Here is a 23437-nt window from a genome sequence, read left to right on the forward strand (position 1 = left end):
ACAGACCTAGCAGATCTAATGTCTTGTAATTGCCACAGTGTTGAATTCCAAATGCCTTAACGCGGCCATCACTGCGTATGCGTAACAATTGGCTGCATAACGTATAACGTATACGCCACCGTGGCTAGAAAGCTGACCCAAAATTCATTTGTTAATTTGTGCATGCACTCGATCATAATTTGAGTAATTATTTTTGCAGTCGGTACGCCACACATCCCGCGGCACTTCCGATTCCCTGATTTCAGTTGTCGTTGCCAAGGGAATATCCAGCGAGCTGTTGACCACATTTTTCATAGCGAATTTTGGCGTGGCCATAAATTGAAACCAGCGACGGGCAGCGGGATATTGAAGTTTGCGGCTAGTTGGCCGCCAAAAACATTCGCTGCGCTTTAAGCTTGAAACAGTTTGGGTTTGTAAAACCTTTAGATGAAACTACTTGCCACTTTTCGCACGCATAAATTTAGCACTAAGTGATGTATTGCTGGCCTAAGTAAACAGAGTCTATCCATCTATCCATCAGGAAAGTTCCGTCGACTTTAAAGAGATTCCTAAGCGATTAGCAGGGATAGAAAATGGGCTCGGGGAAGGGAGCCAGAGCAGAACCCTTTCAGATACGAGGCATTAATAAGTCAAGTCAAGCCGTCCCGGCCAAAGGGGTGTGAAAAATACAGGAAGAATTATATGCTTCAGCGCATAACTTGGCCGAGAAGCGAGAATTGAGAACCGAGAGCTGAGAGCCGAGGGCCGTGTGCCCTGCATAACCAAGTCTCCTGCGCTCCATCGATAGCTGGCCAATTCGGTAAACAATGCGGAGGCAAATGCAAATGAGCATATTAGTAAAGCCAGCCGCAGAATTTGCATAATTTTCCCACAGCTTGACGAGCTGCAAACGGAGGAGGAAAGTGTAGCCGCCTCTTTTGAGCCAGAAAAGGAGAAAAGGGGGAAAAGGTGACCGCAGGCGTTGGAAATTTGAATGATGTGCTCGGTTGATTTGTGGGAAAAAGTGATCATGGGAGGAAAGGATACCGGGGAATCGCATTAGCCTGTGTGTCCCCGACTGACGCACTTTATATTCATGCCGCACTATGCGTAAATATAATTTCTTATACCGCTGCTCTCTCGGGGAATCCAGGGGAAAAGGCACTAAAACAGGGGACTGCGACTGGGTGAAGGACATCGATTTATGCCGGGCACGTGCTACACTCTGCATCCTCCGCTTATTGGCATTTGTTGCACTCTATAAAATCCGCTTAACGTTTGCCACTGCAACTATGGACGCAATCAAAGTAAAAATACATCACCATTAACGGACGACCACAGGAGTTTTGCAGCGGGAGAGATTGCAAATTCAATGGATTGTGCGGGGCTCCATTGAAATATCAATTATTGCCTGTCCACTCAAAGAGTCGGTGGGTTTTGGTTCGGCTTGGCTGCTTTCGGTTCAGTCGAGCATTAAAATGCTGCTTAATTGTGCTGCGTGCCTGGCGGAGATAAAAAATACTGAAATCGCAACAGTCACAACATCCGACGGACAGTTGCATCGACAGCCAGCAAATGGAAATATAAACATTAAAATTAATGACAGCCAACCAGTTCACGGCGCTGTAATTGTGCGCTGAACTCTGCCTGCACATCTGACTGAGCAGGGAGTACTCGGCATCGGCATCAGTCTAAAACGATAGCATACTTAATGGGGCTGGTTTCGCTGGACGGGCATTACTACGACTCTTTGGCACGGGAAATTAAACATTCAGCGAGGGATTTAAGTAGAAACGCAAAGCTAAGTTGTTTTTCACTCTATATACCATTGCACTAATTAATGAATATTGTATCGCCCATCGCCTGAGAGCAAAATGAGAAGAAATTTTGATATTCACAAAATGTTCGGCGATACGGTGCAGGCTGCACTTTAGAATCGATTCCATTCTCCAGTAATAAGGTGAACTGGCTGAAGGGGAAGTAAGAGGAAGACTATAAGCCAAAACAATTAATTTTATCTAATGCATCCGATCTGCCTATCTACATGAACAATTGAGTTCATTGTGAACCATTTAATCCTTAAAAGGTGATTTTGCGTAAGTAAACTACTCATGTGAGGGGAAAATACCAATTAACAAAGTAGACACGTCATAATTAAAGTGAAATAATGAAAATTAACAAAAGAAGAGTCTCAGTAAGCAGAATACGCCAATCAAACCATCAAAAATAAAGAGATAGGTTTTTGGGACTTAAAAAGAAATGAGGTTATTTTAATCGTAAAACGTTTTTATTGTTACTCACGGTAACTCAGAATGTCTGTCGAGAAAAAAACAAAAATTTAATAAAATTTACTAAAATAATATTGAAGTGCAATGTATATTGAACTCTTCTTTCTCCTTTTTTTTTTGTAAACTGATCGATGATAAATGACAGTCTATTCAACTTCCAGCTAATATTTTGCGTAATTTCCGAACCTACAGTCTCGTTATATTTTCCAGCCTGCAACAGCATCAAATTGGACCTCATCTTAAATTTCATTCCTCCTTTTCTCAGTACACTCTCTATATCATTGTTCGCTTACATAAAATCAATTTGTCATAATTACGTGTAGCTTTCTTCATTGTGAAAGAAGAAAGTCAGCGAGGAGGGAACAAAAAGGCATTCATAAATATTCGATGTACTTTACACTTTGTACTTAATCAGCGCATTTAATAACTGACACGCGCAGTGTCGCAGACGGCGGAGAAATCAATGAAAACGGAAAAAAACAACAATATTGGAATAAAAAAGTTGTATCATAAATCAGGGAATACTGGGGGCCCAATACTCACACCTATGGACCCGCAACTCACTCAATATGGTTGCCGCCACTTGACGGGCATTATTCAAAAAGGGCCTCCTGTCACGGCCGCCGAATGTCACGCGCACACTTCGAGTGCCTCAGGAGTTGGCCAAGGAGGGGGCTCAAAAAAGGAGGAGGAGGAGAAGGTCCTTTGTCTGTCTGCCTGCCTGCCTCTTGGCCAGGAGCTGCAGGTGCCGCTGCAACTCCGACCGGGGTGTTAATGCCGCCGACGACCCAGGGGCCAAATGGCAACGCGGAGCACATTATCGGGCAAAAGTCCCATTACGTGAGCAGGCGAATCCTTTTTCCAGCAGGAATCGGGAATGCAGAAATGAGCAAAATCCCGTTTGCAGTTAAGCAAATTTATAATGCTGCTTAAATGCTTTATGAAAGGACATAAGTTGGGCGCGGTGGAGAGTGCTTATGAAATATGCTGCCGGCACCCATTCGCAGGGTTTGGACATTTTAAATGAGTTTTGGCTCTTCGGAATTTACAGCTACACCAGAAAAAAAAAGGTTCAAACTGGGAAACGGGTTGCCAACACTTTGCAGCGCCGTTTGTGGAAGTTTTTATGGTCCGTTGTTTAATTTATGGTTTAAATACATTTCAACAACAAAGCGCTGGGACTGCCGAAAGGCAGGTCGCACCTGTTACATCGCCGAGGATCCCAGCACCCAGCAGCAACAAACATGGAGGCAATTAGACGCGGCAGCAACTTAATGTATTCATGGCTGCGCTGACGGCTGGAGCTGCCCCGAAATGGCTTTCAAGCCCCCCACATCCAGTTATCAGCTGATATATGAGCTTAGATGAGCCGACAAAGGCACAACACACCATCTACCACCCACATGTGTAATTAATTGGCAGCCATTTGTTAGCCAAAGTATCGAAAGTGAGTAAATTAAGGGAAAAGTTACCAAAATAATGCAATTTAGTCAGCGGATATCGATGTGATACTTTACATTGCAAATGAGGGAAAGAGATTAAAATAAGCTGGATTTAAAGTTGTTTAATAACAATTTTAAGCTTGAGTATCTCTTTCCAAAATAACTTTTAATTCATGAGCACACAAACGAGCATGACGACAAGGTAAACTGCATAATTGATCAAGACTTTAAACATTTAACCAAGTTTGTACTGAGCACATAACCTGCCACATATATATGTTAGGTTGACAAATAAATATTGCTTAAGTCCTGCAATTCTCGCAGCTTTCGCAAAATGTCAACAGACGGGCAGGGCAACCCCAACCCCTATACAATTTTCACATAAAGATGTCAACTGCACATGCAGTGTGCTATATACAACACAAAAGTTTGCTTCGCTTCTGCTTACAAATAAAATTTAATAAACGCCAGACAAGCGATTTCGCTCATATTAAAACCCTTACGACAATCAGCAACAAAGTCTTGACTTTGAAGTTGGAAAAAAATTAATTCGAAATTCAATAAAGTTTGTTTTTCGAGGAATTTCATATATGTCGGGGCACGAGTTCGAAAGCGATGAGGAAACGGCTTCAGCGGCAGACAATATGGACCAAATAAATTCATAACAAAGGCATTTTTGAGTTTTAACGAGAATGCTAAGCGAGATTGTACTTGAATAAATAACAATACACACAAAAATGCATTTCCAAGTGGTTAAATTTGAAAAATTCTTGTTTAAATATTTTTCAAACATAAATATATGAATTTGAAGAGCCCATAAATCCTATTACATTTTGTGAAATTTTATTAAATGGGTTCGAACTTGGAAGGCGAGTGAATTTTCGAGTAAAGCAATTCGCGTTAGCCTGCCATCGTGTTGTAATGGACATCTCAAGTGAGTGTAAGTCGAGCAGACAGATAGATATAGGAACCCATAGAGGTTGGGTTTTGGGGAGGGCCTTCGAAATTTCATTTTGCGCTCGTTGCGCGATTTATGTTATTATTGATTGCGTACAACACGAAAACTCACAATGAGTGCAGTGCCTGTGTGCGCCAGGCAGCGTGTACTTGAACTCGATTGATTCAAGCAATTTAATATTCATTTGTGCGTGTAAATCAGATTTGCACATGCAAATACCCAAAATCGACAGAATAATTGATTGAGCGAGCACACATAGCCCCGCCATTTCCCCCCGAAATCAGGGCAAAAATAATTTGATAATTTTTATTTGCAAACGCGTTAACAGATTGACGGTGGATTTTCGCACATTCAAATGGCTGAACAAAGGACCTCGTGACGTTGTCAAAAGGGCCGTAGGGCGCGTAATTTAATTACCCAACTCAGGAATCTCGAGCCGAATTGAATTCCAGTCCGGTTGGCCATTGATTTATTAGATCCCACCGCTGTTTATTAATCCATTTCATGCATCTTGACTCCGAATAATCAGCATCTAATTTGATTGTGATTTATGATGCTGGCAACCCTGGCCAAAGGGAGATGTCTGTGGTCGCCTTGCAATAAATTGCAATTATCCAGCGTTATCCACAGTGCCTTAAATTCACTTCGCCAACCAGTTAACAGAGCTGGCTGTGTTTAGTGCTCACTGTTGGCCAAGTCAGTGCCCTTGGCTGTTAACTGTTAGCTTTGGCCACTGCGTTTGGCATCTATTTATTATCTTTGAGTCGAGGAAACTATTTTCGGCATACCATCAATATGCATGAGGGGTCGGGAGTTGCCTCGGGCCACACATAACTGTAGTTATTATGTATATTACGTGTTATCATAGCAAATGTTTCCTATGGAAAATTATGAGCCTGACTCCTCACAAAGCTTTATTTCCATTTTCATCCCACAAGCATGTCGTACAGTGCGGTTTGAGTATTTAGAGCGTTTCTCAGGAATTCCAATGTTGGCCATCGACCATTGCAAACCCATTTGCAAATAAACGTCAAGGGTAAACATTCCGAATTCAATTACTCACACTGGGATTGATGCTTAGGTCCCAGGTATTCTAATGTAATTACTTAACTTGGAATAGTTAAATTCAACAATGCTACTGTACCTTAAAATACGTTAAATATATTTCAAAAGAAAAAGAAATTATTAATTCTGATATATATATTTTTTCAAAGCCACGTCTTTCGAACTTCCCTAAAATTCTGAACCCTACTGCCCTTGTGATATATGTATTTCAACGTAATGGTGTTTCCCGCTTGTGTATGTGCCGCAATTTATGCGCCAAAACTCCACTAATTTCTCATAGTCATATCCTGCGACTGACTGCCTTCCTCCCCGATTTTCCCAATCCCCCTTCTGTTTCATGTTTCCCCACTTCCCCAGCCCTTTTCCGGATTTTGGCTTGTAGCCTTTTCTGTTTCCGCTTTGTGTACACCAACATACGAGAATCGCTGGATATATTTATTTGCCTGTATTAAATGTCTTTTTGGCAGTGATATCCCCCGGTCCCCTCCCCGCTGAACAGATGGCCGGAATTGTGGCTGGCTTTACGACTACTACTACTGACAACAAGCGCTGTCCGGGATTTGGTTAGCCAGGTTCGGGAAGTTCCTGGCCCGCATGCCTCTGTTATCTGGCATCTGTAAAATATATATAGTAGTTGTGAGGTAAACTTTCGCTATTTCACGTGGCTGACGATGATGACTTTTCCCACAATTTCTCTTTGTGTCATTATCTTTTGATTATTTCATTTCCTTGGCCGCACAGGAGTCGCAGAAATAAAAACAATTTATATTTTCCTTTGCGGCCCAAGGAGCCAAAGGAGCTCGGAGGAGCCCTCAAGTGTCTGGCTGCTGTTGTCCTGGCAAATTATGAAGAGGGGGATCTAAGCCAGGTTAAGGCCAGTCGGACCACTAGGCCAGCTTTTGGGCAACCTTTTCGTTTAGCCAGCAATCAACTTTGGCAACTCTTTCAATTTGTTCGCCACGCGTATGTGTGGGCGTACGTGTTCCCCGGTGCTTTTCGGGAGCCTTGAGTGACTTCTTGTTTAGTTGGCAGTTTTCAAAACAGATCCAGCCAACTTTTTTCTTCACCAAATTGCTTACAAAGTGTTTTTTTTCCTCCGGCCAGGCTTTTTATTTTTGGGTCGCAAACAAAATAAACGGCTAAGCAGTAAATCTTTGTCGGTTTAGGTTATTGAATATTTCATGCCCGAGTTGATTTATTATTTATTTCTTTTTAATGCCCGCCGAAGGTCAAGCAAGCAGTTCGCTTTCGATGAACCCGTTTTATGGTCATTATTTTGGGACAAAAGTGAAGTCGAAAGCCGAAAGGAGGCGATCGCCTCCCCAGTTCCCATTGTCCGTGCAACGGAAATGCCATCGTTGATTTCCACCCGCCCCTTTTGTTTGCCTGGGGCGGGGCCAGAGAAGAAGAAGCCCAGGACACCAGGCGACCAGGACACCAGAAAGCCAGTAAACCAGCAAAGCATAAAACCAGCAAACCAGAACACCAAGCGGGCTCCGAGAGGGGAATTAGGTGGAGACGGCATAATTAGAGCACGGCCAGCAGCAGGCGTTGCAAGCCTAATGAGTTCGGTTCGGCTTTCAGTGCTGCGTTTGATGGCAATTGCACGGTGCCTCGCATTGTCATCGCTCGGCCAGAGGGAGTCACCGAAAAAATCAGCGGGCCCCTTCATACTCAATAATGCACGCCACAGCCCCCCGAATCCCCAAAAATCCGGTGCCGTAGTATCCTGCCCCTTTTGTTTGCCGTTGTGGCGAGCGGTCGAGCAAGAAACCCCCGACAGGGTGACTCAACCTCCCAGGACTTAATGACAACAAATTTATTTTTATACAGATAATTTAATTTAATTCCAATTTATTTTTGATGTACCACATTACTTTTCACTCGAGTGTATGGTAAATTTTGTTTTCAAATCTTCCCGAATATTATTTATTCGAATATGTCAGAGAATCTCCGAGAGAGAGAAATCTGTATTGCACGGTAATACCGATATGCCAGAAATTTACCATGTGCATATCGATTTGATCTCGTTTTTTTTTTGTGTTTACAGAGTTGTAAGATTTTTTTTTAGACTTTTTTATACCACATACTTCTTATACTTTTTACTATTCATTAAAGTGGAGGGTTCTTCGACTTTGCCAGTACTGTTCCATTGTTCCCCAACTATTTTGTTGTCAGTCAAAGTGAACCACCCTGCTGCAGTGGTGGCAGGAGTCCGGCAGGAAGAAGCTGGGCTGCAGAGCCAAAATCCGTGACTGGTGGCCGCCATTCGGTGCTCCGTGGGGCATTCTGCCTGTCCACAAAGTGCTTCCTGCAGCCGGGCTAGTCTGCAGGATATTGAAGTCAGGAGCGGGACAAGGCGCAGCTGGGTAAAAAAGAACTGGTACTGGTACACAGCCAAAGTCCACTCACGTCCTTGTTGAACTTTCACCCTCCACTGCTTCAACAGTTATTATGTTTGCATATCTGGGAAAATTTCACGTATTTTGCTTTAGTTGGGGCTGTTAAATATTAATAAATCTTTTTTCAGTCAAAGCTGGCTTTTGCATTGGGAAAAAGCTTTTCAAATGGTGGCAAAAACTTTTCCGCTACAATAGTTGCTTGTTTTTCTAAGTGTCTGCCTGGCTGTGTTTGCCTTTCCCTGGATGGATATGGATGGTTGGCTGAATGTTGAATGTTGAATGTGGATAGGGGGGTGGAAGAGGGGTCTGCGTCTGTTTGGGGCCCTTATGTAAATCGGTCGTTGTTCCTTTTAGCACTCGTCCTCTCTGCTCACTTGTTTTTTGTACTTCCAAGTGTTGAGTGTTTTGTTATTGAAGCATATTTTCCTCATTTGTTCTCGAGCATCAGCACCCGCTCCTCTTGAATTGTTGTTAGTTAAACACCAATACCACGAAGAGCAACCAGGAAAAAGTGGGCTCCTAAGGTGTGTGTACAACTTTCGGTCCCGAACCCTTTCATAAGGGACAGACCGAAAAGCAAAGGGCTTAATGTGTGTACTCGCTAAAAGCCTGTTACTGTTACTGCCACTGTTCGTGGCAATGGCAACCGTGGGCTCCGGCTGGTAGGCACTGTATTAAAAGTTTTACGGGCTCAAACTTTCGCCAACAAACTTGCGGCAGTCGCATAAAATGTTTCTACTACCTCTGAGCCGGGCCTAAAAGTATGCACAACCCACCAACACACACGCGGCAACAAAGCCAACTTAACACACAATTGCGCTTTTGCATATTTTCGCGCTGCTACAAAACAAACAAAATTCCGCGAACCAAATCAACAGGAGAGCAGCCGGAAGAAGGATTTGATGGGCGGTAGTGGGGTTCCACTCTAAACCAGGTCAAGAGCTGTTAACTTGAAAATTACACAATTTGTGCATTTCGCCATGGAATTAGCCAGTCCACTCGCATTAAAGTGATCAGAAATGGTGAAGCCCGTTTGTTTTGATGAAAATACCAAACCAAAGCTTTGAAAATTAAACAATCTAAAAGGACTAGATAAACAAATCAAAAACACCGAATTCCGTTTGTTTCAGGAAACCCAAAAGCCAAACCAAAGCTTTCAAAATTAAAATCTACTGAACTTAAATGAAGTACTTGATTTTTGTCATATCTACAAAAAAGCAGTTACAAAATGGCAGTGGCTGCCAATGAAACCAGTTCATAATTGCTGACAGTAATTAAGAAAGGCGGGGAAAAAGTGACTGACACTTGGTATATACCCTGTGGGGTGACTTCAACTAAAGGGGAGAGATCTGTTTGTCCCAGTGGTTTCTGACCGCGGGGAGAAGGAAGAAGCTGACTAAAAGGCATTCCTCGACGGAGATATTACACAAAGGTCCACAAAGCCAGTGACCGACGAACTGTTTGCTAAGGTCGACTCACCGAGGAGTTCCTAATATGAAGTCGGTTTTTGGTTTACACTCAAAGCAAGGGGATTTAACAGGTTACATAAATTCAACTTAAGGCAAGGAAGAAAGTTATTAAAACCACTTACCAAGGAACTCATACTTGTTTGAAATACGTATTACAGCATCTCTTATTAAAAAATTATTTAACATTGGAATATATATATAACAGTATTCATTTAAATCTTATCTAATCGAATTTTAGCCTTAATTGCCATATAATTAAATAATATTTAGAAAGTTATTACAATCTTACATTGCACAGAGATTTTTCATCTCTTTAGTGCAGCTTTTTGATTTGAATTGTATTGCCTCGAAACTATTTCGGTTGCTTTCCTTGGCGCTTTTAAATGGCAAACTTGTGCAGGCCCGAGGCAAAGTGTGTGAGGTGGCGTTGGTGCCAGATGAAGATTAATTTATATGTTCACCTCTCGAATGCCACTTGAAGACTCCGAAGACTGAGGAGACCCAACACAAGGGCACAGTCACGGCCATCAGCTGCTCATCTCGAAGCTCCTGCCAGTGGTTTCTGGCTGGCCTAAGGTAACAGACACATCAGCCAGCCAGAAAAAGGGGGCGGGACACAATGGGGCGTTGGGCATTTGTGAAATTCTTGTTTGGGACCCAGACACGGTGCCAAATGAATGATGAATGCTCGCAAAAGAGCTGGTTGTTACCCTCAGCTGCTAAATGTTCTGTGTAAATTCGAGAAAAGTCTGGCTTAAGAGTTTGTATGAACTAGGATTAATGCGCTTTCTCGGTTTAGCAAACTAACAAATCAAATGTATTTTAATTACCATTTTAATAAATATGGTATATCTTTTGTCAGTCACAATTTTAGAATTTTAGGATATTTTAGATATTTATTTTCGAATGGATCTCAATAGTGAACCAAACTAATCTAATGCCAATTAATCATTACATATAGATTCCATGTATTTTTAATGCCTAAAACGACTAATAATAACCTGAGTCGTTCTGGAGACCTGAGGATTAAAGCTTTTGGGCGCAATGGCGGCTTAATTATGCCTGCCAGTCTTATACGGAGTAATCCAATCATTTAATTTATGAGCTATCGCCAAGGAGCCATCAAAATCAAAGGAGTTGAGTCGCTGGCCCCGGGGCCTTTTAATCCAAACCAGAACGTGCCCCCAATACATACATCTATCTTCTGGGATTCCGACGCGGAATGCATTTTGCAATAATTTAACCTGAGTTATTTTGACCCAATTTGTGGCCTGACACATCTTAGCGAAATTAAACCGCTTGCCTGAGGAAACTTCTCTTCGCAGGTGTGCGTCTGTGTGTGGGAGGGAGGTGGTATGTGGGTGTTCAAGCTGAGGGGCTGTGTGAATGCTTACACTAATTAATGCGACACCTGCCTCATGTCACGTTCTAGTTAAGTCTTCCTTTTTTTTGGTTTGCAGATTTAATGAATGCAAGCGTTTTCAATTTTAATCCGCAAAAGCCGCAAAACTTTGGCTAGCCGCCATCATTAGCCGTTGTCAGGCGACAGGCGTCAGGCTGTCATTAAAAATGGCTTAAATGACAGGCCAGTAGGCGGTTTGGAAAGCCTTTTTCCCAAGCGCCCTGTTTGTTGGGTAAAACACGAAGATGGAGAATGGGCAGCAGAAGAGGTTTTCCCCATTTAATAGTGACAAAATGGAAAATGCACTCGCTGCATTTAAAAGGCTCCTTGAACTTCAAGAATTTCAAAGGCATATCGCTGAATGTATTTCCATTAGCGATCACTTCGATGAGGGGGCAGTGGGACAAGGGGAAAACTCTCTGGACTAGAAGGCATAATGGAAAATGCTGGGTTTCCATTAGCGCCCAGAATCGAAGCAGAGGCAGTGAAATTTAAAAGCGCCGTGCGCCCGTGCCTTTTGTTCTTCAACTTTCTCTCCTTTGCATCTCATTGAAAGGCATTCTTTGCCCTCCAATCCGCCACCCCCTCCTCCCCCTCCCCCTCCCCCTGCATCGCTTTGTGCCCGGCTTACTGGGGTTAGGCCTGCGGGCAGATTCCAGTTTGAAGGAGCCCAGGCTCTAATGCAATATACTATATATAGTTAAGCTATAGCAATGTGGGTCCATGCCTGCAAACGAGGTCACTGCTTTGGGACAAAAGTTGTCAACTTGAAAATTACACATTCTGGAAATCTGTAAAAATACATACTACTCACAAATGTACAAATGTGCAAATGCAGGGGGGCGTGGCAAAAAGCTAAAGCCAACATATCTTTGCCTTTGGCCCGGCACAGCAGCCAACTGCACACAACTGTTGCCTTTATTTCGGCTTATCAGCCTGTAAAATGCGCAATTCAAATGCAAATGTGCAGCGTAATTAAAAATGTGCATTCTTCATTTTCCCCCTTGAAACGCCGCAGCCAATTTAAATATGTGTATGCAAACATAACACACATATATATATGTGGGGGAAATTTAATTAGTCGAGACCTTCGGGTCCGCAGTGCTGCTGGCCATAAAAATAATAATGCAGAATATGAACTCGGATAGGGAAAAGTGGTTAAGGCTGAAATGCGACCCTTTGTTGGTTTCCTTTCCGCGCAAATCGCTTTAAGCCACACTATTCATTGGCTCTAACTGAGAGCGCTTTCCACCTGAAAGGGCTCTTGTAAATATTCAATTTCACACGTTCTATCAGCATAGCACCCCGGGAACTCTGGCACCCCAGCCGCCACCCACAAACCGACAAACCATCTAGCAGCTGTCAGCCAGCTTGGCCGCACCCGCAAAAATCGGCTCGGCACAGGCGGCAAATAAAGTCGCACATATTTTCAAATAAAGCTGACGCTATCACAAATTGACAGCAAAGTATTGTGTGGCCGACTACTTTGTCCCATGGTGGGATGTGGGATGTGGTTGGGTTAGGGCTTGTTCCCAAAATGGCCAAATGGCTTTATGCGGTCAACGGACAGCGGGTCCGCTTCCGCTTCCGGTTACACATACACGTACACGTACAAAAGCTGGAAAGTACCCTGCGGTCGCCTGTCACTGCGATGATTGCGCTGCACAAACACAGACAGCTTTGGAAAACTAATAAAGCCGCCATGCGAAGGGAGCCATTGGCCCTTCCCGATGCGCTTTATTAAACAATATTAAACAGGCAATATGCCGCTGGCCATTTCAGCATTCGTATTGCCTTTGTTTGGCCTGTCACATTGGCCCAGAAATATTCAAACACATTTTGAATGCGGCTCGAACAGCAAACACTCAAAATTCCAAAAAGCACTAGCCGGAGGCGAATCAATTGTTTTTAGCCTTTGACTTTCCACTCCCTTTGGGAACTAATCGCATCGTCTTCCAAAATCCTGCCATGGACGGAGGAGGGGACAACCAGCTGGCAGTGAGATCCTTTCGCAGGCAACGCGAGGCCTTCTCCTTCTATGCCGGCGAACCCGCCGATATCCTTCCAGCTCCTGATCCTGCTCAAGGTGACGCAGTTGCCCTGCAAATGGCTCTACATGCCTTTATCCTGGCAGAACTGGCCGAGGATTCTGGTTTCGAGTCCGGTAGTGAGGGTGACTGAGCTCGAGAGGCACGGTCTTTGTAACGGTAGAATCTGTAGATCTCTTGGTTTAAATATAACCTCAATAGGAATGTAATCTCTCACTTCAATAAATGGCAAAAGTTTCTGTATGCAATAAAATAAACTCATTCTATGATTTCATTTTTACTACATTTCATTAAAGTTAAAAATCATATTTTGCATAGACTTTATTATTAAGTAGGTGTTGATGATTTTGATTTTGCTGATTTAATACTAATTACTAATTAATCTTAAATCTTACCTTTTCAAATAGGCTTAAACACTACCAAAGTAAAGTAGACAAACGCAATATTTTGAAATGCCATAATTGGGTTTCGGTTTATTCATGTCGATTTGATTTCAATTTGATTTCAAACACAAATTCCATTTAAACACAGGGATGCTGGGGCATCTGTGTGCGAGTTTGTAGATTAGTTGAGAGTTGTAGTTACATTTATTTTACACATACATAAATACGCATATTTGTATACATTTTTAAAATGCTCGTCCAAGAAGAATTTGTTCTATTTTTTCTATTTTTTTCTATTTGTTCTTTGAATTTATTATATGCTCTTCCGTTTGCAATTCTCTTGTGGAACATCAATAATAAATATTTATGTTTGTTTGCCTGTGTGTACGCTCGGTATATATGTGTGTGTACGTATATTTTGCATTTTGATTTCATAGTTTCATATGTTCTGTATAGTTTTGTTCGACCTCGCTTATAAAAAACTCGCTCGAATTCATTTTGATTTCCCTATAATCGAAATTGTTTTCTACTTTTCAAGTATGTTCCGCTTAATTTAACCCCTTCCGAATAAATCAATGTTTATCACGCCTAAACTTGCTTTGAAATAAATGCTGTCTTTGCCGCTAGAAACCAAAAATCAAATATATTTTCGGAAATCGCTGTAAATTTTGAATTCACTGAATCTATTCGAGAGTTTCTAGGTATATGTTTAAATACAATTACGGGTTATGCCTTAAAATTGTTATAACTACTCGATATGGTGTCTTTCTTTGCCAAGTTCAGCTTTGTTAAAACAACTTCCATACACACTACATCGCTTTTTGTTTCGCAGATTACGTATAGGTAAATTTCTAAAGAAGCGCAAAACAATAACAGTACATGCATGCAAATGAGAAATACTTTGTTTGCTTTTAATATCAAAATTAAAATATTACACACGTTTGTTCATTATTTGTCATTGTTCAGTTTTTTTCGTTATAGATTTTAGTTGCCTATATTTGTAAAAGTTTTTTCTTCCTTTGTTGAATGTATTGAAAACTCTACACGCTTTTGTCTCAGTCGGGAAGTAATCTTCAAACTGATCCAACTGAACTCAATACACACATAAATAGGTATAGATATGGGTATAGATATAGATATATGTATATATATATATTTCTGTTGTGGTACATCTATAAATTCATTACGATTGCTACTGCTGTATACATTTAATGGTTTCTTGTTGGGCTTCGATCAACTACATTGTGGAGAGAGACGAATTCAGATTCTTATAAAATGCATAAACATTCAGCTTAAATCTAGTCTGTGCCTCGACTGCGAATCATCCTTCCTTCCCCTCTCTTCTGTGGTCGTTTTAGATCAATATATATAGAGTTTTATACGAATATATGTAATATATGTTTGCTTGCTGATAGGTTTCGTTTTTAGAGAGTGCTCGGGGCACTCGTGATAGGGAGGGCTTTACACTGAAATCCATACAATTTATATTGAGTTGAGTTAGTTGAGACCTTGACATGCAATATGAGAGTGATTCGCTTCGTTTCGTTTCGATTCCTATGGCTGGCTGCAGTTGTGGCTTCGGTTTCGGAATTTAAATCACGATTCGATCTATTTCTATTCGAAAACATCCCACATCTCCCTGGCACATGGCACCTGGCACCTGGAGTCTGGCTTCCCCTGGCTTCCAGCAACTTACAGCTCGAACCCGTAACCTCAGTATCCAGTCGCATCGAATAGATCCGGCAGAACCAGCGGTGGGCAATTGTGCGGACTGCAGGTGACGCTCGGCATCTCGTCGGGTGTCACGGCATCCGTGCAAATGCATTGCAGACAGTTGCCCGTATCCTGTGGCAGAATGTCGCCAATTTTATACAGTTTGCCTGCAACAACAGCGACGGAAGCAAGTTCGATTTGCAGTTTAAATGGGATTAGGAAGTGAGCAATTGTGACGAGCAGTAATAAAATACGGGGGACGAGGGTGTGTCGAGTTCGTTACACAGAGAAAAGAAATTTGTCTGTTATTATAATAAATAATAATTATAAATGTTTTCTATCCAAGTATTTAATTGGTTTTTAAGTAAAACAGAAATATCCTTGGTGATACTAGCAATGTCTGTGTTAAGAATAAAATCATAATATCATATAATATAATAAAATAATATCATTTAATTTTTGTTATCCTATACCACCTAACATAACATATATATTTATAAACCAAATAGGTATTACCCAATAATTTATGAAGGGTCGGAAATAATAATGATAATAATACCCGAGGATATTATTTCTCTGTGTAGCAATAATCCCTTCGGACCTCCGCTGACTTGCTTGCTTACCCAAAACATTGCACATACGCCCTGGTGCCAGCGGCGTTGTTGTTATAATCGTTGTCAGGGTGTACGGCGGAACAACAGGGCTCTGCTGAGGTTGATCCTGATTGCTGCCGCTGCTCCCGATGCTGCCGATGCTTCTACTGGCTGCCTGTGGGTCCATTGTTGTCCCTGCTGCTGCATAGTTGCTGTTGCTTTTGCTGTTGCTGTTGCCATTGTCGTTAACGCCTGACGTTCTGTTGCCATTTGCAATTAAATCCGTTTGGCGATGGGGATGCACATCAACTGCAGTTAGTGTAATGTCAATATTGACAACGCTCCCATTGAATTCACTGCTGTAATCGTTGTACGAGCTGCGAAAGAAGACGGCATCGTTGCCATTGTCTTTGCCGGGACCACTGCTCCTGTCACTCTTGTTCGTCGTGCCAACATCATCGATTATTGTCGATGCCGGCGTTTCCTGCTCCAGGTTATCGTCGAGTGAGTTTGTGTTGTCAGCATTCAGTTCGGTGGATGTCAGCCATCGGTGGAAGGCGTCATCGGTCTCCGGCTCCGTCTTGGGTCCACTGCGATCACGTTGCAGCTGTCCGTTGTTGGGGCGAAAATAAAGCACAGACTGTTAATTCGACTTGACTGCATAGTAAATAATAAAGCAGCTCGAGCATGAAAAACCCCATTACGGGAAGCGTTTCAGGCTCACTGGACACACCGAAAGTGCAAAGTTCAGACGTCTCCGCCGAGGCAGCCAATGAAGTGGCAGCGGCCCAAAGCCTAATTGGGTAAGCTTCCCGCAGGTCCTTTGAGGCCCACACGAAAAGCACAAAAATAAGACGCAAAAATAAGTAGTTTCGGTGCTCGAATCGTGAAATACCCTAAGGTTCTGAGGTATGCAAAATAATAGTCTTAATAGTCTTTCATCGATAGGTTTGGCTATCGATAGTGAAATAGCATAAAATTACTACAAAAAATAAGGAAAGCTCAAAAAAAAATTTAATTTAATTTAATTGAAAATAAGTACTTGAATCATAACCGATTTTACCGTGATTGAAGTGAATCAATGGTTAACGTTTTTCATATAAAAATTTACTTGTAACATTCAATTATTTAGCTGAGCGATACTATCGATAATAGAAGTTTCCGATATTTTAACACAATCGACACAAACTAATATCGAAAAAGTATCGTTCACAAAATAACTTAATCCTTTAGATAGCATAAAACATTTTAATTCAATTCTGGTTAAACTCAGTCTCAGTGCTTGCATTTGATGGATGTGTTTTCGGTACTACTTTACACACTTGTAGCCAACTCTATGATACCTTCTAACATTTCACAAAGCCCGGAGGCAAGGACCCTTCTCAAGCTTTCCAACTCACATTTGTAGCTGCAACTGTGGCCCCGGACTTTTCCATTCCAGACAGCGTGCTTGTCACCATTTCATTTGTTCCTGTCGCCGTTGTCGTTGTCGTTCTCGTTGTCGTTGTCGTTGTCCTGCTCGCAGACGTGGATGCGATTGTGGATGTGGCTGCCACAGTGGCAACTGCCCGGGTTGTCATCAACGCCTTGGCCGTGCTGCTGCTGCTGCCGCTGCTGCTAGTTGGCCATTGTGTGGGGGGCTGCTTTGTTGGGGGCTCTGGCAAAATATCGCTGTCGGTTTCCGCCTCATCAAAGTTTTTATCAACGGCGGGTTCAACGGCTGCATCTGCAGCTGCCCCAGCCTCCGATTCAGCTGCCTTTTGTCGCGCCAACGCCTCCTGCTGCTGCTGCTCTTGCTGATGTTGCAGCAAGCGTTGTTTTTCGTGCAGCAAGTGCTGCTGGTGGTGCTGGTGCTGATGGTGCTCGTGCTCCTCGGTCTTGTAGTCGTAGTACAGCAGGGCTGGAAGGTTTTCGGGGAAATTCAAGATTTTGCTGGACGAATGCGGCGCCTGCTGGTGCGGATGATGATAGTTATAGTTGTGCGGCGGGGCATGAGGGGGAGGGGGCGTGGTGGAGGCTGGCTGCTGATAATGCGTTGCCTTTGCTGCCTGATTAACAGCCAAAGCTGCCACATTCTGCTGCTCTTGCTGCTGCTGCTCGTGTTTGTGTTGCTTGATTATATTGTAGTTGCCACCAACGTCGCTCTTGTGTTTCTGCTGCTTCTGTAGCTGGAGCTGTTGCTTTATGGCGGACTTTTTATAATCCGGCTGCTTCTGCTGCTGCTTCTGCTCATGCTTCTGCTTCTGCCTCTGGCTGTGGTAAACTTCGTAGTCATTAAAATTCTTTTGATTCCTGCGATGCTTATGCCGCTTGCCAACTTTCCTAGCAGCTTTATGCACTTTTGTTGACTTTCCCGTTGTGCTCTCGTGGCGATATGGATCTGAATAGTCACCATCGCCATCGTCGTCGTCGTCGTTACTTTCGTTGTTGCCGTCGCCTTCGCCAACACCAAGTCCAAGTCCCCCCGACTCCGTCGCCCCTCCTGAAGCCCTGTTTACATTGGCCTTATCTGCGGGGAAAAAGGCAAAAGTTTCTCGTTATATATTATGCAAGCCGGAAAAGGCCGATGGAGAACTAACCGCACTTCTCCCACCAGCAGAAGATCTCGCCGTCCATGCAGAGACACACCTCGCAGGCATCCAGGCGGGGAACCTGCAAAGGATATGGCACATCATTTAAATGTTCCTCTTCCGAGGGTTTCGTTCGGGTCAGCAGTCGGTTGGGTTAGCAGGTGCTCTTGCGGCTTATAAACATATGGCTACATACACACATATGTAAGCGCACCCACAAGCAAACAATCAATCACTTTCTGATACAATGGATGGGTGAGCAAACTTCACATCTTGGCTCAAGGAACAGGATGTCTGCCCATGGCACTGGCATTCATTTCATAACATGTGTGGTAACGAGCCACAAACTCAAATTATGCAATCCCTTTGTTCAATTACTGCGAGTGCTCATCAGATTATCTCTATTCTAATGACTAAAAGATACTGAACTTCAGTCCAGCCTTAGTAAGGATTGCTTTTACTGCAACACCAATATTCTAGTATAATATTTCAATACGAACAGAAAAAGGGGGAACTACGAATATATATTATATAATGTGTATAGGGTAAGAAAAGTCACTTTTATAATGGTTTATTGAATCTACCTCTATAAATTGATTACCAATACCAATTGTTTATGAGGAGTAAAGTTCATCGTCTATTTATCGCCATACCTTCAATCAATTCATCTGATTAACTCTTTTTAGTACTTGAACTTTTAATTGTTTATAATTGTAGTTTCTGGTTTTTATTTGAAATTATTTTAATTTATTAAATAACTGGCATAATATCTAAACGAGCACCTTATATAAATATATTTTAACCAGCTAAATTCCCCAAATGGAAAACCAATTTTATATATAGCACTTGGCTTTACCTTCTGTCCGTGTGTGTACTTGTGGCCGTTGGTGAAGCACGCGGCTGCTCTGCTGTGCGGCTCCAGGTTCTCCTGGGCCGAGGAGCCGGCATCCAGGCCAGAGCCCGCTCCAATCCCTTGAGCCCTCGGCGAGTCGGCATCCAAGGCGTTGTCCTGCGCCCCGCTCCCCGCCTGCCGCTGCAACTCCGCATCGCTGAGCATCTGCTGCGAGAGCAGACGGGCGTCGTACTTCGCCTGGGATTGGGCCGTGTCCAGGTCGTAGTTGAAGTCCTCGTGCTCATCTACATACTCAAAGGGCAAAGCTGCGAAATGGCAAGAACAAATGCGAAATAATCCCGTGCTTATATTACTTTTCACATGCAAAAGTGTACTGTAGGGTGGACCTGTATTGCGTATTTTTTATGGCTTAAAAAGCTCATGTTAGCTACATGAGTACAGTAATTACAGAGAGAAAGACTTAAAATATAGAGCTATGTGTGATAAGCCCTTTTAGTACTTTGGTAATACATTTCAAGCTTATAATTAAACGCTTTTCTTTAAGTTTATTAAAATATTAATTAAATTTTGTAGCAATTATTTTATCTCGATGTTTTGAGATTATCAACTGGTAATACCAGTTTTCTAGCACAGAAATTTACAAAAAATTTAACAAAAATAAAAAAAACCAAACAATTTTTATAAAAAATGTCAGTAGCCAATTTCCGATTTTTAGCTTACTTATACACATAATCTCTGAATAGCCGTCGATTGATAAGGCTTATCAAGTGGCAGAAGCGAAGGCTGAGCTTTTAGTCCAACTTGAGATTTGAAGGCATTGAGATGCGTCCAGCTGTCGTGTTTTGTACGGTGATCGCCGTATTTCTGGTTTCGGAAACTGAATCAGCTGTTTCTAGGGGTGTTTTCAAGGATCCAGCCCATCCTGGAAAGTGTGTCGTTGACGGCTTGGTCCTTGAAAAAGGTCAGACTGCCCGCCACCCAAAAATGTGTGCGCGAATTGTGTGCCAGGACAAAAGCGAAGCACAGATTCAATCGTGAGTTTATGCTTACCAAATTCGATATCGCAAATGTTTTTTAATAATGTGATTTAATTGAATGTATTTTAGATGTGGTGCTGTTGGACTACCACCTGGAAAGAAATTCGGAAAATACACAACTCCAAATGCTGATTATCCCGCCTGTTGCCACCGTGAGATTATCAACGAGTAATACTAGTTTTGTAACTCAGCAGTTTTTAATAAATTAAATAAAAACCGGAAAATCGACATGAGAATTAAGTACAGAAGAATAATTGATGGGATTTCGACCACTAAATTAACTTTTTCCTCTGTGCAATAATATAAATGACAATTTTATAGTTTGGCACACTAAAACCGCGAAATACCTTAAATATTTTGAAGCAGTAAAACGAATGCAATTTTTTTGCACAATTTTTTAATACTTAAATGTGTAAAAGTAAACAGTTGAGGTGAACCTATCTTAGTCTTCACATAAAAGTTCTAGAACAAACAGACGGTTAAATAATCATAAAAATTGTACTCGAAAATATTTGACATTTTTGTTTGTCCATTATCAACTTTTCTGAAAAACCACAGATCTTTAAACATAAACATGATAAACAAATGATGTACCTAAACATACAATTAGCATACAAATTCATTTACTTGTTGACATGGCCGTAGCAATAATTTTATTTGTTTACCCACTTATAAAGTTCCATTGGGACCGACTTGTCTGACCAGCTATTGATAGATACGGCTTATTAAGTCTCAGAAGTGGCTGAGCTTTCAGTCTAACTTGTGATTTGAAGGCATCAAGATGCGTCTAGCAATCGTGGTATTTACGGTGATCGCCGTTTTTTTGGTTTCAGAAACCGAGTCAGCCGTTTCCACGGGAGTTTTCAAGGATCCAGCCCATCCTGGAAAATGTGTCGTTGACGGCTTTGTTCTTGAAGAAGGTCAGACTGCACGCCATCCAAAGAGATGTGAGCGAATTGTGTGCCAAGCCAATAGTGAAGCACAGCTTCAATCGTGAGTTTGATCTGATTAAATTCAGTATAGGGAATCTTTAAAAAATAATATTATATTACTTTAGATGTGGTGTCTATGGACTCCCCCCCGGAAAGAAATTCGGAAAATTCACAGCACCAAACGCTGATTATCCCGCCTGCTGTGATCGTGAGATTATTAATGAATAATACCAGTTCTGTAATACACATGTTTTAACACAAAATAATTAAAAGCCGGAATATCGTAATAAAATAAAGATACAAATTTATATTTATTTTCAGTGGCCCGAAAAATTAACATTTTGGCCCACTGTGCACTGATTCTAAATGCTTATGAGGTGAAAAGTTCCCCGTCTTTCTCTCAATTCAGAAGCTCTAATCTTTCTCGTATTGACTATGTCATCGGACCTTTAATATTATTTAATAATATTTAATTTATATTTTTGTGTGCAGTTTATCGCTGAAATACTTCAAGCTTTGACTTCAAATAATTCATAATTGTTAAACAAGGTCCACCCTAGCGCAGGCCTACAGCATACAGAATCTGATCGGCAAGCTGTTGCCACCTTACATATGAAATTTTGGCGAAATTTCCAGAGGCCATAAATGGTCGCGTTGCTGGCATTTTATTATGCATATTTGATAAATTATCATAAAAATAAGAAGTGAAATAAATCACAGGCCACATAAAAGCAGGCCCACTCGCATTGTGTGTGTGCATATTTATGTTTGTATGTTGTTTTATGGCAAACAGTTGTCATTAAATCAAAAGGCTGCACTCATTATGACATAAAAGCGGTGAGTGGTGAGCGGCGATGCCAAATGGAAAATGTAAAATGTGAAATAAGAAATGTGAAAGCGTAAAGCGCTCATAAAAATTCAGAGTGAAACGCTTGGCGTAATTTATGTAATACGGATTTAATAAGGCTGTAAAATGAATTCTCCCTTTTTATTTCGTCTGCGCTCCATAATTCAAGCCAAGCAATCAGCGGCAGAGAGTTGCTTAAGACGAAGATAGAGGGACTTCCCCAGACATCCCCATCAAACCCCAGACTCACCCTCGGTCCGGCAGAGTAATCCCAGGATGGTGGCCAGCAGGAGGCAGGACCTCAAGGAATTGCCGTTCGTCATGCTGTCGCTCCTAATAATCCCAAGAAGAATCTCACTTTCGGCGGATTTAATGGATGGCATTGCACTTTACTTGCTGCACATTACTTGCACATTTTTAGCGCTTACTTTTCTGGCTCTTCCGGCGCTCTGCTGGCCAAAAACACTCACACACACACTACACAGAACGGTTTCAGCAGGACAACCTTCACCGCTGTTTGTTCGCCGTTTTAGTTTGCTCCGATGTTTGTTTACGCTCCTTCGCCGACTGTGTTTGCGCTAGCACTTTGTACCTTTATACCTCAGTAGTCGCAGCAGTTGCTGTTTTTATCTCACTCGAGTTTTTTGTTATTTTTAGAATGCACACTCGTACACTTCTTTTTCATCTTGCTACTCGAGGGTGAAATGCTGCATTTACAAACCGGATGCTGCGCCTGCTAAATGTGGGCCCTCTTAAGTGGGTAACGATTTTCGCAGCCATGCCAATTTATGGAGGCTGAATGTAAATGGAAACTCAACTACTGCCATTAGGCCTCGCTTATATTGAATTTATTTCGCCGAGCTCCTAATGGCGCAACTGTGATTCGCTTTCCCCCGGCTTTTCCATTTCCTTTTCCCTTTCCCGCCTACTCCTTTTCTGCTCGAAGGATACGACTACGTGTCTGGTTGAGCGGGGGGGAGGGAAAAACCCAACAAGTGTTTCCCCGAGAACGTGCCTTATGTAATCAGCGAAAGGAGGCTGCGGCAGCTGCGATTGCCACGTTCTGTGGTGGCCAATTTCAAATGAAATTGAATCCCATTAACTAATCATAAAGAAGTGAAAGCGGCTCATGAGGGAAAGGCCCATTCCCTGGGTCACCGTCAATCTATTTAATTTATGGCACACGAGAACGAGGACAGAGCTTAGCTTAGCTAACCAAATAACAACACTTGGGGCAGGTGAAGGGGCGCCACCGGGAAATCAGAATAGGAAAACAGTCGCTGGGAAAGCAAAGCAGAGAGCCAAGCTAAACAAAACGAAAGGAAAGGAAAGCATCCGCAGGAGGTTGGAGTCCCGGAAATTCATTGCCAGTCCCGGCCACGTTTGAAGTGTGAGAAATTAGCGCCATGCCAGCGGCAATCCCCATCCAAACCCACGTGACTGTCACACACATTGA

At 42.3% G+C, this 23437-nt stretch overlaps 4 protein-coding genes across 4 annotated transcripts; 3 read left to right on the top strand and 1 right to left on the bottom strand.

The window, feature by feature from the left end:
* Window positions 1-12825: 12825 nt before the first annotated feature.
* LOC108061911 (uncharacterized) lies at window positions 12826-13303 on the top strand. The gene has a single exon (XM_017148327.3). The coding sequence runs from the start codon at window positions 12974-12976 to the stop codon at window positions 13184-13186; it is 213 nt and encodes a 70-aa protein (XP_017003816.1). The 5' UTR covers window positions 12826-12973; the 3' UTR covers window positions 13187-13303.
* A 206-nt stretch (window positions 13304-13509) lies between these two features.
* LOC108061945 (probable basic-leucine zipper transcription factor Q) lies at window positions 13510-22694 on the bottom strand. The gene is made up of 6 exons (XM_017148404.3): window positions 22232-22694; window positions 19169-19470; window positions 18322-18394; window positions 17143-18251; window positions 15773-16349; window positions 13510-15316 (listed from the first exon to the last, which is right to left on the bottom strand). Exons 1-6 carry the CDS (start codon window positions 22362-22364, stop codon window positions 15150-15152), a joined length of 2361 nt encoding a protein of 786 aa, XP_017003893.2. The 5' UTR covers window positions 22365-22694; the 3' UTR covers window positions 13510-15149.
* On the top strand, window positions 19974-20425 carry LOC108061947 (uncharacterized). Its single transcript, XM_017148415.3, has 2 exons — window positions 19974-20199; window positions 20272-20425. The coding sequence occupies exons 1-2, from the start codon at window positions 19988-19990 to the stop codon at window positions 20372-20374; spliced, it is 315 nt and encodes a 104-aa protein (XP_017003904.2). The 5' UTR covers window positions 19974-19987; the 3' UTR covers window positions 20375-20425.
* On the top strand, window positions 20942-21446 carry LOC108061946 (uncharacterized). The gene is made up of 2 exons (XM_017148414.3): window positions 20942-21195; window positions 21260-21446. Exons 1-2 carry the CDS (start codon window positions 20984-20986, stop codon window positions 21360-21362), a joined length of 315 nt encoding a protein of 104 aa, XP_017003903.2. The 5' UTR covers window positions 20942-20983; the 3' UTR covers window positions 21363-21446.
* Window positions 22695-23437: the final 743 nt, after the last annotated feature.

This window comes from Drosophila takahashii, chromosome 2R, assembly GCF_030179915.1.
Source record: "Drosophila takahashii strain IR98-3 E-12201 chromosome 2R, DtakHiC1v2, whole genome shotgun sequence".
Taxonomy (NCBI): Eukaryota; Metazoa; Arthropoda; class Insecta; order Diptera; family Drosophilidae; genus Drosophila; species Drosophila takahashii.